Source organism: Lacerta agilis, chromosome 3 (genome assembly GCF_009819535.1).
Source record: "Lacerta agilis isolate rLacAgi1 chromosome 3, rLacAgi1.pri, whole genome shotgun sequence".
In the NCBI taxonomy this organism is placed as follows: domain Eukaryota; kingdom Metazoa; phylum Chordata; class Lepidosauria; order Squamata; family Lacertidae; genus Lacerta; species Lacerta agilis.
Window position 1 is genome coordinate 47,224,242 of NC_046314.1, and position 18,956 is coordinate 47,243,197.

Sequence of the window (18,956 nt, forward strand, 5' to 3'; positions counted from 1 at the left end):
GTCATATATGTGCAAGTGTGGCAGTACACACACAACTTTCAGCTGTTGCAGTAGTCCTCTGGATTGGGGCCTTTACGTTTTAGGTGAACTGTATTGCACAGAAACAGAAAGTTGCCACGGACAGCTGATAGTTTACTGACATTTCTATCAGTATTTCTATTTGAAACAATTCCCATTAGTCCTGAATCCAATCCAAAAGTCAGGGATGAAAGCAAAGCCCATATTTTATTCAATCAATGTACATCTCAGTTAACTTGAAAAATGTCTTTATTAGGTAGGAAAGGCACCGAGTCTTTGTAGGAGCACAGTATTAAGGACACTGTTTCATGATTTTTGTACTTGGGTGTCTTTTTACATTGATAAATAAATGAAAGATTTTTTTTAAATCACTCAAGTCTGGTTTTAATGTCATATTATATAATGGAAAATTAAATCAGACGAAGTTTGTGCTGGTACCTTCCTTAAGTTATTTGTCAAATGCATATTCTGCCTTTCAAAAATAAAACAATTCCCAAGGTGGTTTACAGGGGTATATCAAAATGCAAACAATAAAATGCAATAAATACAATTTAAAACATTTTGATCATCTCAACACATTATTTATTTTGCATTATTAAATTATCTGATGTTATTAAACTACTGCAACATTTCAGTACAATTCAGCAAAAATATAACATATTGAAGCCACCAGAATGAGATCACGCTATCCAATCTCTAACCAAACTGCAAATAATTGCAATAAGCTGTGGCAGAAAAGGTGGGTTTTTAAAGCCCCTGTGAAAGTATCTGTTTAAATATTTTTGATTATTTCCCAAAGGTCTTGGTAATCAGAATTATCAGACCACCAGCCTAAGCAGAGTTTATTTTGTTAATTGCTCTTGTTAAGCCTAATTACTGAATGGGGTGGAGTAGAAGGAAAGGGGGGGGATCTTCTCACAGGAGGAAATTCTAAAATCCAAGGCTCGGCTCCAGACAGGGTTAGAGGAGTGTCTCAGTGTGAGAGGTAGAGAGCATGTGTACTGTGTGTTAATGTGTGCATGCGTGTGTGAATGAGTGAGTGAGTGACAGAAGACAAATATATGGACTAAAACCCTGGGATGCATGAACTAAGATTGGAAACCTGTCCTACATGGCTATTCAAAGGTACTGCTAAAGAATATACTGCATTAGATTAATATTTATGTATTAACTGACTGTGGTTTTTTACGTGTATTTTAATTGTCTTACAGTATACCTTTTGCTATGTTTTTGTTTTGTTATGTTTTTTTTACTTTAGTTTTAAAGAAAATCTCTTGTGTATGCACTCCAGTTAGCTTTGGCAACCTGCGTTTGTCTGTTTTCATAACACTATTTCATAACGGAAATTACACGCAACTGTTCAAAACGAATGTCTTTGCAAAGAAAAGGGCCAGCATTTTTTTTTAAAGTTTTCTTTTTCGTTTGGGTACAGTCCCAGTTCCTCTAGCATTTATAGCACTGCAATGCATTCCTCTTCTTTGGTATCCCTCCTATAACATCAGTTTACTTCAGTAAACAAAAGTGCAAAACATAGATGGAAGTTTTAGTAGGTGTTACCTCATGTGTTTATGACCTGAAGTTTTATTGCTTTGAGATTAAAATGGTAGGAATTTGCATCTTGCCTTGTTTAACCACACTTTTTTGTGTGTGCGTGCTACTAAAACCTTTCAGTGCTATGCATTAAACAACACTCCCGTTGTACACAAAAGAAAAATGCTACTGTTCTGTGACAAATTAGTGTTTGGGTGGCACGGGCAGTGAATTACGTGAGTGATTCTTCTCCTGGCTAGCTGGAGATACTGAATAAATGTGTTTACTTTCTCCCTCCTCCCATGGTATTTATACTAGTTAATGTGTTGCGCCAGATAAATCTGTTTCCTGAGTCCATCTTTCAGCTCTGTTCTTTTCCTTCCCAGTTGACAAATGGTTTGAGTTTGACACAGTTTTATCAGCTGGGCCCCTGCTGGGTGCTGCTTGCTTTTGCTTTTATCATGGAAAGTAAATTATTTGCAATATTCTAACTAGCAGTTGGCAGGTCCAATTTAGTATGAACTGCCTGTTGTCTTTTCTTTGCAAAGCCCAGTTGTTATCCTAAATGGAAACAAAAGATCCAGGACATTCTCTATTACAAGCTGTTCCTCCCCGCCTTTTTTAATACATTTGAAGCACTTCTTCATTTGTTTAGTTAGCTAAAGCTTCATATGTTGAAATATAGGCTGAGCTGTCATTTCTAGTAACCTTATCTATAGTCTCCTTAATTTCTTTGTTAAAAAGTACTGTTGTTTCTAGTACAGAAGTGTGGTGGCAGGGAGCTAGACTAGGATGCAAGTGAAATGGTAAACATAAGTAGGTTTCTTATTTTTATTTTATTAGTAAGCTATTAAAATAGAGAGAGAGAGAGACTACTGACTTATTTTTAAAGCATTATTTAAAACAAATGGAGATTAGTACTGTAAAAGCATTAGCAGAGGAGTGATGCTTTTCTGCCCATCTGACTTGGACAATTGAAAGAAGCCAGCAAACGGCATTACTGACAGCTTGACTGGGGGCAGCATAGTGGAACTCTCCAGTCTCTACACATGAAAGTGTTCCTGGTAAAACTGTAAGTGAAATGTTTTGAGATGCCTGTGACAATTAGGACTCCAGTCCAAAAAATTCAGCAACGAGCTGTCGCAAAACATTAAGCCATGCTGCATGGGGAAAGAAAATAAAAGTCTCTTCTGTCAGTTCTGCTAGCAAAGAAGGGGCACTTAATAAATAAGAGGGTATAATGCTGCTAACTCGGAAATAAGCATTACCGGTAGTTCCAAGATTATTCTCCAAAGAATGTTCAGATATAAATAAATTAATAGAATTTTTAAGGCCAGTAGGCATTCCTATAACCATATTTTCTTATTCCTGTGCTGCCAAACCCAGGCACCCTGAAATTATTAATTTGAGTTCTGCAAGAGAATTAATTACGCTGTTTTGAATCTAGTAGATGCAGATGAACAAAGTTTCCTCTGCTATTTTGCACACTAACAAACAAAAATAATTACAGTACCTGTCTTGTGAGAACTACGTACAGTATATGAAAAGCCTAGGATTCAATTTGCTGAAAGGCAAGCACTCCTAGCTCCACTTACTGGGAGTAAACTCCATTTAAATTCAGCAGGTCTTTCTTCTGAGTAGGTATGGTTAGAACTGCAGTGTTTGTTAGCATAGCAATATTCTTATGTATATAGCTTATCAGAAGAATAAGGCACTCAAAATAACCTATATAGTCTAGCTGCACACACACATACCAGTGAATGGATAGAAGTAAAATCTCAAAGTGTGCGTGTGGGGAGGTGTATGAACACACACACAGGAGTGTAACGTGCAAGTTTGGCAGCCAGTATTGGTCAGACAATTTGGCTTGTCATTGTGCATGTGCTCCACTTGTTGAGTTTTTAATAACGAAAAGTACAGTTTAATCACAATTTTGCCAAACAAATGACTGTTGTTTGCAGATTAGAATATTGTTTGGCGTTACAGAAATATTATCCTGGTGCTGAGTTCTGATGTTTTCTTTTTTCCTCTCTGCTAACACTCCACTGTGCTTTCGGAGGAGGCGGGAAGGGGTGGAGAGAGGTCCAGATGGGAAGAAAACAGGTCCTGAAAAGACCACATAGGAACTAGGTCAGGTACTCTGGAGATTAAAGAAGCATGCTTCATCCCTGTGTGCAGGAGGCAGGGACAAGCAGCACACAATTACAAGGAATTAGAACAGCAACAAGTAGTTCAGATTTATCAGCTTTAATTGTCTATTGTCAGGACAGAGCTGCTCCTGTAGATCAGGCTGCTGCCAGTGCCTTAATACCTCTAATGGACTCTCCATTGTGGGATTATCTCTTCTAGGGGACAGTGTCTTTCTTTAAAAGTTGTTGTTTTGGCAGATGCAAAAGAAGTAAAAATAAAAAACAAAAACAGGCCCAGTCTTTAGGTAGTCTCCAACACATATACACACACCACTTCCTTGACATGTTGCCTTCTTAAGGAAGTCAGGATGAAGACCCTTGTGATGCCTTTCTGTCAGCAACCTGTATTCTTTTGCTGGAACTGAGAAACACCTATTTGAACATTAACCTTCCTTAGGTCAACCTTACTCAATGAGCCCCAGTGGGAAAACAATAGCCTGTTGATAATCGAGCAGATAAGCAGAGATGCATCATTATAAAGGGGGAGTGGGAGGGAAGGAGGGCTCTCTGTTCCCTTTGTTTTAAAAGCTTGCCTGGATTTTGCAAAGCAAACATTTACAACATTTGGAAAGAAGGATAAGGTGTCAGCTATTTAATGAGAACAGATGGAATTTTTGTTTTTATACATGCCAGTTTGACTGGATCGAAAGGGTGCAACCACCATTGTCAGATAGGTAGGAAGTGAAAACCTCCTCTCCAGAGAATGAGGAAGAGGGATAACTTTCTTAGAGTAAGAAAATGTGATCAATGGTAATGGAGTGCCTTTAGGAATTAAGGCAATCATTTTCTAAAGAGTATGTTTTGCTGTTTCATTCTGCTTAAGGATTGGTTCTTGGGAGTAAGTTATGTTCATAAGTGCATTTCAGCTAGGAGATTGTATAATGTTATTTCAAGAGACACTAAGGCATGCACTTACTTAAAAACAAATAGCAATTGCAAAACTCCTTAAGGTCACCACTTATTACTCACCACTAAATGTAATGCAACCACACCTCTCCAACCATTGATCACACTTTTAGTTCTAAGAAGTCTTTGTGCCTGTTCTCTTCCTTTGTTGCCAACCCCGTTTTAAAACAAAATGTACAGTATAAATCCTCATAACGTCTTCAGTTAATTAAGTCAATTCAATGGATAGAAACATGTCCCGAGTTCAAATTACAGCTAATGCATGTACATTGCAGGTGGCTTTGGAAAAGCAGCCGTATATTAACCTTGATTCTCTATCTGTAAAGTGGGGAGAATGTTTGATAGAGCAAGCTATAAACAAATATTAAGAAGTGTATGTACATTGGTATGATTAATGACTGATTATATAGTCATTACATTAGGATCCCTAATGCCACATCTGCTTGTTCAACCAGTGGTCAAGATTGAGAAAGGAAATACCAAACTTTACCTGTATTTATTCAGAGCTAACTGGCAAACCTAAGCATTTTCTGTTAGAGTTATCTTGTTTCTAGAATCCCTTTGAGAAGGGAATGAATGTTAAACTAAGTGGAACTTAGCTAGTACTGGGTATTCCAGAACAAGTTACAGTGCTTTGCACATTCATTTAGACTCACAATGAGGCAGGAGAAGGATCATGTATATATTTTAATAAAAGTAGCTCTCCCCCTGGATTGCTACCTCTGGGACATTTAGTATCTTTCCATGGGTGGAAAGAAAATAGCCAGTAGCATTGTCCCACAAATGCTTGCACGCTGCACTCAACATCTGTTGTTGCATGAGTGGACTTGCCCTCTTTCTCTGCCCCCACACACTCCCCAAAACAGCTCCAGAGGGCCCCACACCCCCGGTGGTCATCCTGCATGATTTGACTTGATTTGATTTTTCTCATGCAAACTTTTAGCACGAGGTGCAAAAAAGCAATTCAGTGACATCTTCCACATCCAGATGGCAGCCTCTGACTTCAACATATGGCAAGGAATAAGATAAATAATGTAGCACCATGCACATTTTTTTCTTTAAAAAATGAGGTGGGTGTTGACACTGAATAATAATAATAATAATAATAAAAATAATAATAATAATCCTAAATCAAATTTGGAATGCACTCTTATTTTTCATCTAAAAAGCTTTTTTTCTCAAGAAAGCATCTTGGAGTACTGTTGCTCTCAAGCTGACATTTGAAGTGTGCAGAGCATTTTGTTGTTGCCAGATTGGGTGGGACCTGAAGTGACCAGATTAATTTTCCTCAAGGGAACGAACCTTGTACACCACCTTATAGTCCTTGGAAGAAAAAAAAGGGGGATATAAATGCAATAATAAATTGGAGGAGAGTACATTAGGATTTGTTTTTTAAGCATGTCACATTGTAAAAGTCATGCATCAATGCCTGTATCCTCATTTTTAGGATCATGATCTGGTTGCCTCCCAAATGTTTACAGCCGTAACAATGCCAATGTGGAAGAGGTGGAAAATTAAGGGATTTGTTGCTTCTGTTGATGTGGTCATTCTGTCCCTAACCTTCTTTGTGTAAGAAGGGGGAGGATGTGAAAATAGCTGTGTTATAATCTTTGGGGCACTTTAAGGCCCCTAAAGAAAGTTTATCCAGCCATTTTTCAGATGCATTGCACTCTTGGTCCTGCTACCCCCCCCCCCTTTTTAAATGATGTATATGCATAGGCATAAAGAAAATGTTGAAGAAAACAGCAGCTGCAGCTGAAGTTTGAGTAGCATCAGTTTACTGTGGAGCTTGAGTGGCTGATACCATCAAAGGAAGTGGGGGTGGGGGTGGAGAGAGAGAGTTTCTGACATCAGCGCCTGTTGGAGCCATTCATGATTTGCTGCTGGACTGCAAGCTATTGCAGAGAGAGAGAGAGAGAGAGAGAGAGAGAGAGAGAGAGAGAGACCTGTCTCAGAAATGCTGACTAATAAGGTAGTTGAGGTTTTCTGTGAGCAAATAGGGGAAAATGAAAATGATTAAAAAGTCCTTTTTCTGAAATGAACAACACTGAGGCTGCAATTTCTAGATGACAGCACCTACTGCTATGAGAGAATCCTATGCAAAAACAAAAAACTGCCAGTCAAGTAACTCACACCTTGATAAATATAGGTACAAGCACACATTTGTGCGCACGCACAAGTCATGAAATCATTGGCTGTGTGCATATATAAGGGACAGAATCTATGTCCCATTTGCCACCTTTAATCTGATATGTTTGCTGTTGTTTTATTGATTGCAGTTTAGAAATTATTTATTGTAACTGTTGAGTGGATTTCTGTTTAATTTTTATATGTTATTATTTAATAATATTCTAATGATGGTTGAATGTTACTTTTTTTAATGTAGGTTGCCTATTTTAAAGTTATGTTTTATTACCACATTTTTGTATTGCATTAGTTATAAGATGTACATTTTTTGTTTCTTTAGCTTGTAAACCGCCTTGAGTATTGTAAGATAGAAAGACGGTATACAAATTAAAAATGATGATGATGTTATGTGTTCATCTTCACTTTGTTTTGCTGGAGATACTGATATTCTGATCCAATACTTTTCCTAAGAAAGACCTACATATGATGCCTTGGGGGCGGGGAATGTCACTAAAAGACTTCAATCCCTTCTGAACAGTCACAGTTAGTGTCATGCAGTTCTTGCAACTCCCCATGATACGCTGATGACAATGTAATCACAAGGCGAAAGGGGCAGGGGGAGTGGCGTGTCTCATTTTTCATTGCGGCATCACATATGAGCTCCACCTTTTATATAAAATTTCCTCAAAAAGGGTTTTAACTAGCATGCATGGTTTTCTCCCACCCGCGTTTTAACTGCTGTGGTAGGTTAGTCTAGCATATATTGAATGGCTGAGCAGAGATTGGATCCTAAGTGTCCTTAGTCCTAGTGTAACGCAGGTATGTGCATATGAGCAGTAACTGCAACTGTGCTCAACAATGGTAATTAATGCTATGCTGAATATCATCAGTGTCCACACAATCAATGGTGGGCAGAGTTTAACCTTCCAATGTCCACCATCATTGTTTCAATCAAATGAAAAGCAAAATGGCTATTCCATGATAGGCAAGAAGAATCGCCATTATTTTTTAGTGATAGGCAAGAAAAAGCCTGCGTTGAAAAGTTGTTTGTTAATAATTTTGTTTTTGTAGTTTCTGCTTTATATTTTTAAATTACCAGGGACCTAGAAAGCTCTGAGACATATCCATGTCAAAGTGAGACTTATATCTTGGTATAGTGGGTGGGGTAGACAGGTTCAATATGACTACATTGTTTTTCCACTCCATGTGAAGTGACTCAGGCCACTTCATGTTACATGAGTTGCATGTTCACTGCTTCTGTAGGACAAGTTCTGTTGCTTATTAGCAGCAACGTTTATAGGAAGCTGTCATGTCAATTGCCATGGATATCTGAGGTTGCCCATCACTGTAGGACAGTGACATGGTGGGAAGAAACCATGTCAGTCACATGATTTACATGATTTGTTCCCACAGATGTTATGGGAGCAATAGACAGAACTGCTCTCTGGCCACCCTGAGTGAAAAGAGACAACCACCAGATGTGTGATGGTCATTTTAATTGATACTCCTGATTTGGAGAGCAAGCCATCTGTAACTTCCAGTCATGTGATAAAGCTGAGGTTATAAAGATCCCTCCCCAAATCAATGTATTTCTGAGTAGCTGCAGGAATGTGTTGGTGTGTATCTATATCCATATATCTATAGGTCACAGATTTACTATGTCAATATTGAGTATGTTTTTAAGTAGCCTCTATTGTTGTTAATAGTCCTCTGATTCTATCTCAGCATCAGTTAATTACCCAAGTCAAGGTGGCCAGATTTCTTTGCTTTAAACAAGTGTTTCTTCCTACTGCATATCCAATTACCTTTATACCCATCAGCGTGATGCCCTTACCACCTTTCTTGTGGAATTACGTACCAGTAACAGTTAAGCCAGGACACTTGTTTGGCGCTGTTGTCCTACTTATGTCCAACGGTATGAGTACTTCTCTATTAGAAGATGCCAAAGGTCTTTACACAGATATGTACTATTCTCAGTACTGCGTCACCTAGAATGACATATAATCCCTTTCACCTTCTGTAAGAACTTCAGGAGGGTGATGGTATGGTGTATGCATCAGACAGAATGGACATTTCTTCGAACAATGCAGATTTCCATATGGACAGGTAGTTGTGTTTTGCATTTTTATAGCAAGTCAAAACAAGTTTCCGCCCACGTAAGAGGAAAGGCACGATGATGATAATAATAATAAAAAAACACATGTCTGCTGATGTGATGTAAAAAGGAAAAGTAGGAGACTTGTCCTTTGGTGAACTGACTGGGTGATGTTTGTAATATTGTGAGTGACTATAATTGGAACTATGCATCATCATAACTGTTGTGAGCTGAAGGATTCCTCAATGAAGGACAAGGACCACTGAAGGAAGTTAGGCATCTGGTTTGTTTGGTAATGAGAAATAGGAATGCAAGGTCTGTGTGCTTAATAATAAACAAACAGGACACTGTATGCCATCATCACAGGATGTCCTTCCTTCAAGGCAGTTCACTAACAGGGAGAGGAGGAAAAAGAAACAGCACATGTTCCTCTTAATTATATTCACACCAATACTTCTTTGATCAGCAACATGCTCTTTAAGTGATTGTGTCTAATGAAAGCATCACTGATGGAACTTTTCTTTTTGTTAGCATATGTCCCATTCTCTCTTAAAGCAGGGACAAACTTGGTTTCCACTTTGAAATGATGCACTTTTAAAATAGTGCAAAGTTAAGGCTGAAATCTTACATTCACTTACCTTGGAGCAAGTCCTGTTGGACTCAGTGGGGCTATATTTTACCTTGGAAAATATAAAACTACTCAAATTGTAAGAAAATATGCATCCTGGAGAACAATACAGGTATTGTTGTAAATATATATATATTTTTGGAAATTGTAAGCATGTTTGTTTGAAAAATGCCCAGTTAAAATAAACAGATTTAAGCACTAGGTAATAGTTTTGAGTGTTACACCACCAAATGTTTGTCCTTTTGCACGTGAGTTAAGCTGGATGCCAGCAGAATGTTAGCAGGCATACGTGTTAACAGGAAAATCTGTATTGGTGTGATCTGCTGAAAGGAAAAAATTCCTTTTGACTGGATCAGAGTTTCATTGGATATACCTGTTTGAGTTACAGGTATAGCCCCACCCCCTGCTCTTGGCAGCCGTGACTGTGAGTAAATCAGATGAGTGGCTAATAGGAAACCTGAAACAGGGAGGAGAAAGGAAGAGTCTGTTTGGTTAACACAGACTGAAAGTATCGTAACATTCAGCCCTCCAGTGTTTCAAAGAAGTTGAAGCAGTAAGTGCAGCAGCACCTGTCTGACAGTAAAGACAGAGGCAGAAGCAGAAGCAGAAGCAAAAGAAGCTAGCTCTATTGGTATTACTTTAACCCGGCAAGTGGAAGAAGTAATGTTTACTCTGTAGATATGTGTGAGACTTACCTGAAACGCTGCGCTGCCAGCTGGAATTATTTGTGGACTGTACCTTGGTAAGAAATTTTCTTCCTACTCCTGCCCGGGAGACAGATGATTTTAGCACTCTTTTGAATGGATACGGCAAACCTGTTGAAAATGGCAAAGGTTCTCCTTGGAGACTTTTCTTTTTAAGTTCGAGAGACCTTTGGTTTTTATGGTGATTAATTCTTACACTGCTAGTGGCAACTGCCGGTTCACTGAGTTTCAGTATTAGTTCTCTTGTCATAGCCTACAAAGTGGTAAAGGTATTGTTCAGATTGTACTAGGGTTTGATCTCATCAAGCCCATTAAAAGCACTGTATGAAGAACTATTAAATCTGCTAAATGCTGTGAGGAAGTGTGGATTTAAGTTGATAACTTTGTTCTCCCAAACACTTTATCTTCTGCAACTTCTTTGAGTTGGAAATATGACCCTGCTTTACTCAGATACAAATGAAAATCTCTGGTAGGATTAGCAGTACAATGCTGGAGCCTAAAGCCTTTGCTTTGGAAAATGCTGTAGTTTAATCCAGTAACTTTATACCTGAGGAAACAAAATGATAGGTTAACATAATCTTTTTAATGGGTAAGTAAAACTTAATTCTGTAACTGTGTTCTTCAGATATTTAGTTTTTCCACAGAATACTATTACTCCGCTTCTTTTAAAATATGTTATTTCTGAATGAGAGTAGAACACAAATAGTATGTGCTAACATTTATAGGAACCCTAAAAAAAATATTTACCTGATATTGTAGATGGGGAACTGAAGCAGAGGGGAGGATTGCCTGAGGAAAGAGAGTACATGGCTGAGGTTTGAAATAGTGAGCAACTGCCATACAGCATATCTAATGCAGTTCAATCCCTATATTGATGGTAGATTTTGCACTTTGTATTTAATTCTGTTGGAAGGCATAGAAAACAATACTACTGTATTTTTGTCTCTTTCTGACCCAAGTGAATATTTATAGTTATTTCAGACTGGCTGTTTTCAGATTGTTGTTGGTAGGATACAGTCTCCCTCAGCTGTCTGTGTCAGAGGACAAGAGGATGTCAACAGAGGGGAGGGGAGTGTTGTTTTTGAAAGTTGTTTGTGTGTTAGAAGCTGGTGGGAAAGTTCAGCCTTCCCCATTTGGAAAAGGCAAGCCTGTGTTCCGCTCATCCAACGTGCACTTTCCATTTTTAGCCCATTCAGACGCAGACGGCAGTTCCTTCCTTTTCCTTTCCTTGTTTATGACACTTTTCCAAGGCAGCTTTTCCACAGGCTCTTTTGCACACAAAGCCTTGAATCTGCAGATTCATCCCCCCACCCCTACCGTTCAGATACTGAGGGAAGGTTCTAAAGAGGTGTGCACAGGTGCTGTTCTCAGACATGCTTTTCCTATTACTTTTTGTGACTTTATTATTTTTACCATCCCCAGCTCTTGAAAGCATTCCTTCAGGGAAGGCAGCTCAATTTATAGGGTATATGGTGTCAGTCCTTAGCTATCCCACTAATGCCATCTATTTGCCAATAGACAGCATTTAGGTCACAATGCTAGAGGTGCTGAGAAAGGAATGGGAAGTAAATTTTCTTTTCTTTTCCAGGCTGCCACACTGTGTAGCTCGTATATTGTGAATCCCAGAGCAGTGGAGAAAAGGACAAGAGTTGATAATGAAAATGGACATGAAGGATGCTGACATGACTCTATGGACAGAGGCTGAATTTGAAGACAAGTGTACCTACATTGTAAATGATCACCCCACAGAGCCCAGCACAGAAGGCTGCAATGTAACCCAGGCTGAGTCTTCCTTGCCAAGGAACTTGATTTTCAAATATGCAGGACATGGCAAAGAGGTAAGAACATGTTTGCTAAGGATGATTCAAACCTGGTAGCCAGATCACATTGTTCTTGGAAGTGGGTTTGTCTTCTTGATTTCTACATTCTTTAATGTTTGGGTGCCACGGTTTTCCAAGGTTCACCCCTAGAAATAACACTTGGGGGAAATACCTTCTGCACAGGAAAGCACAAACATCTCCAAACTGGCATAAATGGACTAATGTCTGTGTTGCTAAATATACAAGAATGTTACTTAATTTCGGAATGGAAAATTCTAAAGATTGTATTGTAGATTCAGGTTCTAAGCACACCTATCTGTAGGAGAGAACAATATTCTATACTCCTTGATCAGGTAGTGAAATACTATGGTTGCATTGGAATGGGTTGCTTTTCCTTGAATTATTAGACTGAGGGGTTGTTGTTTTTTTAATACCGTAGGCTTATTGTATAAGTTCTTTATAGGGTTCCAAGAAGAAAGGATGGTGTTAATGCCAGGTCATTAAATAAGTAGCCTGTATTTATGTGACTTGTTTATCTAGGGCAGTGCTCCTTTATTTGTAGCTGGACGCACAGGTATATTTCAGTCCATGTCTCTGGAGTGGGTACATTCTTTGTTGTTGTTTCAGAAGGGCTGGAAAAAATTATCCCGGATGAGCAATTGGTTGCCTGTTTATTCTTTCATATAGAGTAGCTATTATAGCTAGGCGTGAAGTTCAGCTAGTTAATAATGGTAGGGACAGCCCATCATTTTTGTCCCTGTCCTGGAACTTGTGGTGGAACAGCTATAACCTGTGCTGCTATTGTGGCTAAATAAACTGACCACGGAGCTAAGGGAGGGTGTAAATTCATTCCTTTCTAGTTATTAAATGTATCCTCCTACAACAAACAGCATGGAAAGGCTTGCATGTAGAAAGGGGACCAGAACTTCAACTGATATAAACTGGATCCGGATGTCACAGTTTTGGGGAATGACCAGGAAACTTGTAATCGGCTAGTTATCTCTATGGACTTGCATTATTTCACACTTCCATATACCCCAATTAAATGATTAGCTATGAGAAACAGAATTAGAAGCTTTAAAATGTACCTAGTATATACTGTGCACATGATTTAGGTGGGGATACTGTAAAACTCTTGACAAATGGCACTTAATTGATCAGCTAAGATGTAGGAAGCAGCTAACATCATTTTTCTGTGCTAGGGTGGCCTCACTTGCTTGGTTTGATCTTCTTTGCCGCATCACAAGCTGGCTGAAAAAAAAAGCTTATTTAAAATTGCTGGCTTTGTATTGGAAAACATGAATATGTGTAAATAATGGATTAGATCCAGAGTTAAGCACAGAGCCAGCTGACATTCCTGCTTGCCGTTGCAACCTACCCCCCTGCCCCCCAAAATGCTTCACCAAGAGCTGTGAGGCTCTGCTGAATGGGATGGACTGTGGGAGAAGGGGGGTCCCCAAAAATCAGGCAGAAGCACCTTCCACCTGTAGGAGTTCCACTTATAGAAGGTACCATGGCATGTTTGGGGGGGATCCCTCTTCCCCCTTAGTCCATTCAGCAGAGGCTCCTAATGCTCAGTAGAGCTTTTTGGGGTCTGGTGGTTTGCTGTAGGGAACAGGAAGCCCAGCTCCCAAACACTCTTTTATATACACTTAACTCTGAGAGAATACTGGGTTACATACCGGTATGTCTTACTACACACAGGTCTGCAACTACTGCCGAGGCTGTTTTGAACAGTACTTTAAGTTCTTTAAATGTGTTTGGTTGTTTCTCATAATTAACTACTTATCTGGATTCTTCTAAGGAATTTGGATAGCCAGTATCCTCATTTGATTTCATTATACTCTCCTTCGTCAAGTGAAAAATTAGCAGAAGGAAATATTTATTCTTCCTTGATCCCATACCCCTTATACTCCCTTCGGAACTGAGATATCTGTAACTTTCTTCATTATGTGCTGCCCCAGATTTAACTCTGCTTTGCAGCCTTTACCACGTTCTTTTCACATTATCATAATTGTCATTTGATCAGCAGGATGGGGTGGGGGGCTAAGATCAGGAGATGGTGAGTTGCCCAATCTTGCGGCTAGCCCCAGATGAAAATCCAATAATCTGTTTACTGGTCTGGATTTCAGCTGATTCATTAATGGAAAACAAAAGAAGAGAAACTTGCTTTGCTTTCAAGAATAATGCCAATATAACTCAATATATCTAATACTTACTCCCCATTTACAAAGAAATGATTGGAGAACAGCATCTTTTATGCAGGCATGGGCTAAAGCTTTTGGTAGATTTTGGTTGGCTTAGTTTGCACAAATAAACATTCTCTGTCATATTTTTGAGAGATTACTCAAATATCACCTTGTACAGTAATTATGTAAGCAATGAGCTGATTTAATGGAGAAAAACATGCTTATGAATTATTAATGCTGTCATTAACACTTGTAGTTAGAGTAATGTTCCAAGATACACCTGTGTTGTGTATGTGCACCCGCATGTGCTTGGGTTTTATTTTTGTTTACCTCTCATTACTAATCCTAGAACCTCCTAGAACCTCACCTTTCCATGGAGGCTTGTCATATGCTTGGAGATTATGTAGTGGTATCATTTTAAAGTGACTGACTTCAGTTCTTATTTTTTGAGGCTTTATCTATATAGGAACATTCATTGTAAGGTATATTCAGCTCTTTGATCACAGCTAAAAAAATTATTTCAAGTCAAATTGGATAAAGTGTTGGACATATGATCTATGTTGTAACTACTCCTAAATCTTATTTATTTATACTATTTCTATGATACCTTTTGGGTGAATCTCCCCAAGTGGTTTCTGGTTGTTGTAGTTGTTTTTAAAAAAGATCAACGATAAAATACTGAAAGCAGGCTAGGGGGCGGGGGGGGGGAGCTATCAAAATCTAATACACATGTAAAAGCCTGGGTAAAAAGGTGTTTGCCTTGCCTGCAAAATAAAACAGGGATGGAACTAAGTAGGAGAGCATTCTTCGGGAGAACATTTTAAGCCAAGGCTGCTATGACAGAGAAAACTTTATTGAGGGGTCATCATGAAGAACCTACAGAGTAGCTTCCAGTGAGGACTTTAATACCTGGATAGAATCATGTGGGAGAAAACACTCCTTTGAGTTATATTAAAGGTAAAGGGACCCCTGACCATTAGGTCCAGTCGCTGACGACTCTGGGGTTGTGGCACTCATCTGACTTTACTGGCCAACGGAGCCGGCGTACAGCTTCCGGGTCATGTGGCCAGCATGACTAAGCCGCTTCTGGCGAACCAGAGCAGCACACAGAAACACCATTTACCTTCCTGCTGGAGCGGTACCTATTTATCTACTTGCACTTTTATGTGCTTTCGAACTGCTAGGTTGGCAGGAGCAGGGACCGAGCAATGGGAGCTCACCCTGTCGCGGGGATTCAAACCACCGACCTTCTGATCGGCAAGCCCTAGGCTCTGTGGTTTAACCCGCGCCCCACTATTATATTATATTAGGTCCCACTATTTAAGGCTTTAAGAATCAAAGCCAGCACCTTGAATTGGGTCCAGAAACCACTGCAGCTATTTTAAGAGTAGTGAGATGTGTTCCACACACATTGCCCCAGTATATCCTAGTTGCCATATTTTGTACTAACTGCACTTTATGAGCTGTCTTCAAAGGTTAGCCCACATAAAACACATTTTATTTATTACATGGCATTTACATCTTACCTTGGTGCACATTGTTCTCCCACTCATCATTTAATCCCCACAACGACCCCATGAATTAGGCTAGGCTTTTTATATACATATAATTTATCAAGGTGGCTTGAAGAAAGTCTGTATTTAAACCTTTATATATACATAGTATGCTGACCCGTGAGCTAGACATCCATCACTTACATGCCTTCTTTATGTATAAAAGGATAGCTGCTAATGCTGTTACTATGTGTATTTGTGAAAAGGAAACAATAAGGAAACATTTCCTCTCGCCCCACCTTTCTAAAAAGAATAAATTATAGGATGTAGGCCCTCTTTTCAGCTGCATCATTCTTTCAGTCACTGTAGCTGAAAAACAAAAGAACGAAAGTTTTCATTGTTCAAAACAACATGCTAAGTGAACAAGTCATCATGGTAATACTGGGGAAGTGGAAGTTAAATTAACAGGGAGTTAAAATTAAATCATTCTTTCTTGACACCTGGCTGTCAATCCAGTTCCTACTTGTTTGGTTAAGTATTGTTTGATTCGGTATTATGTTAGGGCCCACTGAAAGAAGTAATAGCATGTGTGTTTAACAACATACATACTGCTCTTGATGGCAGTTATTTCTAAAGCTATTTTTAAGAAAGAGAAAGGAAGGAAGGAAGGAAGGAAGGAAGGAAGGAAGGAAGGAAGGAAGGAAAACTAACTCTCCAGGAGACATGTTCCCATTTCTTTCTCCTTAAAAATAAAAAAATAAAAAATTGGAGAGAAAACTATTTCTTGTCCAGAGGCTCCCATCATGTCAGGTTGTGCTCTATGGCACAGGTTAGTGACAGAGACAAATGTAGTGAAATAGCTGAAAGGTCAGGGATGCCCATAAAGTATCTTTGGAAGTGGCTTCTGTCAGGACAGATGAAGAACGAGAGAACTGAATCTTTTCAACTGCACGCTGAAGTGTTTATAGAAGGCATACAGTAGCTCCGGCAATAATTCATTAGGACCCTGGTCAGTTCCAACAGTTGTTTTCTTCCTGAGTTCAGAAAATGTGTTATCCTTTTAAAGGGCCTTTTAAACACCACTTGAGTAAAGAAGTAATTCTGTAACTTGTACACCTGAAGCACTAGTAAAAGCACAGCGGGGATCTTCTTACAAACCAGGATGAACTGGAATATTTGAGATCCTGTTGTTTTCTGATAGTAAAGAAACAGCTGCCTCTCTTCCTAGTTGGCTTTCAGCTGGCTGTCACAGGATGATGTTGGTGTCATTATGCCACATACTGTGTGAAACTCACTAGACGGGGGACACGTTAACTCCACCTTTTAGTGGCTTTATATACTTCAGGTATGTAATTCCTAAGCACTGAGCAAGGATAAGGAAACTGTGGCTCTCTAGATGTTGTTGGACTTCAGTTTCCATCAGCCCTAGCCAATAGTTAAGGATGATGGGACTTGTTGTCCGGTAGGATCTGGAGGACAACTAATTCCTCACCCTTGCTTTAGAGGGGGGGGAAGAAAATGTGCTTATCTGTAACCAGGTAGTGAACTTTAAAAAATAAGCTACAACGATTGACATGAGAATCTGGAAGAAAACAGATGCTAGAGAGGGGTTTTTAACATTCATAAGAGCACCTATATAGTTTTTACAGGGTCTGTCGTATATTTGATGTTCTAAGTTTGTACAGTGTCATTTATAAAACAGGTGTACCTAATGACACCTTGTGGACAAGTGTGAAATGTCAGCTTATGCCTGGAGTAGCCAATAAGGCCTAATTAACTTCCATTTCTGTCTTTTGGTTTGTAATGGGAGCATTTTTCTGGTGTTTGTGTACAACCTAAGGCCTCTGTGATGACTGATAACAATAATATGGTCATGAAATAGGCCAATTCAACATGATATGAACTTTCTTGTGAACCCCAGCCGAAGTATTTTCTCCAGTTTGGGCAGAAACTTGGGTGTATACAGAAGTACTGTAACATTCAGAATCTACTGTAAGTTTTGCCCTGTAGTTAAATCCCTAGAAACCGATATAGCTATTCTAAGATATATTTGTTAAAATGTCTGCTTAATTACTGGTTAGTGAACTATGACAGTATTCTGCATATTATGAAAGAGGTACGTGCTGTTTACAGTAAATATCGTAGTAACAAGGTATCACAGAAGCTAGTGAAATAGGCCTTGTCAGACAATATGTTTTTCATGCAATAAGAGCTACCCATATGACGCACATAGTTTAGATATCTTTCTGATGCACACTTTCCCAGCCCTGGATACACTTGTATTTTACTCCTGAAAGAGTGTGCTTTTCCCTCTCAGAAAGCACATCTGATGGTATTGCCTTGCCTTCTGGAATGCCATGCAACTGTAAAGGGCACCTGTTGGTCACTGCTCTTGAAGTGAATGGCAAAAAGTGACACAGTGCTCTCTCTCTCTCTCTCTCTCTCTCTCTCATTCTCCCTTTTCCTCTTCAAGCAATAATCTACCACCTGAGAAGCTTCTATAGGATGGGATTTTTTAAAAGGAAAAAATCTGGGAAGGTTGTGTATTTCGTTTCTGTTTAGAGTATGCACCCGTCGGGCAGTATGGTCTAAATTGGCAAGGGTTCTGAGCAAGATGCAAACATTCTACTCTCATTTCCCTTGCCACCAATAGGCTTAACTCACCTATTTGCTGCCCATTCCCTCCTCCATACGCACACGCTATGGGAATAGGATATCACACAGTCATCTTTCCAAAGGGCATAGTGCAAAGTATAAAATACTGTTGGGGCATGCATGCTTTGAATGACTGTACAAAAATCCCCAAACTGTTTCTATTTGACAAGTTCCAAGTAATACTGATTCCTAGACGTTCTGAAAACCTCATTATACTTTGAATTAAACTTAAAAGGTATCAGTGTGTGTGAGTGTGTTTGTGTATTAACTGCATTAAGAGCAAAGACTTATCTTACGTTCAAACTGCAAGTACACGTCGTATGCTGGCTGTGAACTTTTCTTGAAAGTTTAACAGAATGTAAATCAAGAAAGATGGGGAAAGCAAGAAGAACATCTGCCTTTTTCACCTCTCTATGAAAAATGCACGGGAATGACAAAAATAAACAGTCATTAGGCATGTTTCTACTTGTTTTTGAAAGTCCCTGTTCATTCTGTCTTCAGCTCAGATGCACAACTGGTTTGACTTAAAAAAAAAAAAGACTTTGAAAACATGCATGAAACAATAGCTACAAACTCTCCAGTCAGAACCATGACCAGGCAGA

At 39.1% G+C, this 18,956-nt stretch overlaps 1 protein-coding gene across 5 annotated transcripts in view; it reads left to right on the top strand.

The window, feature by feature from the left end:
- PRDM1 (PR/SET domain 1) overlaps positions 1 to 18,956 on the top strand; it is an 87,794-nt gene that overhangs the window by 54,528 nt on the left and 14,310 nt on the right. For 3 of the 5 annotated variants that reach the window (XM_033143516.1, XM_033143521.1, XM_033143520.1), the window contains one exon: positions 11,786 to 12,035. In XM_033143516.1, coding sequence (XP_032999407.1) covers positions 11,853 to 12,035 — 183 coding nt within the window. In that variant the 5' untranslated portion in view covers positions 11,786 to 11,852. Of the gene's footprint in view, positions 1 to 1,037; positions 1,144 to 9,775; positions 10,236 to 11,785; positions 12,036 to 18,956 lie in introns of those variants that run through there. The other 2 variants (XM_033143519.1, XM_033143517.1) reach the window with 2 other exon arrangements.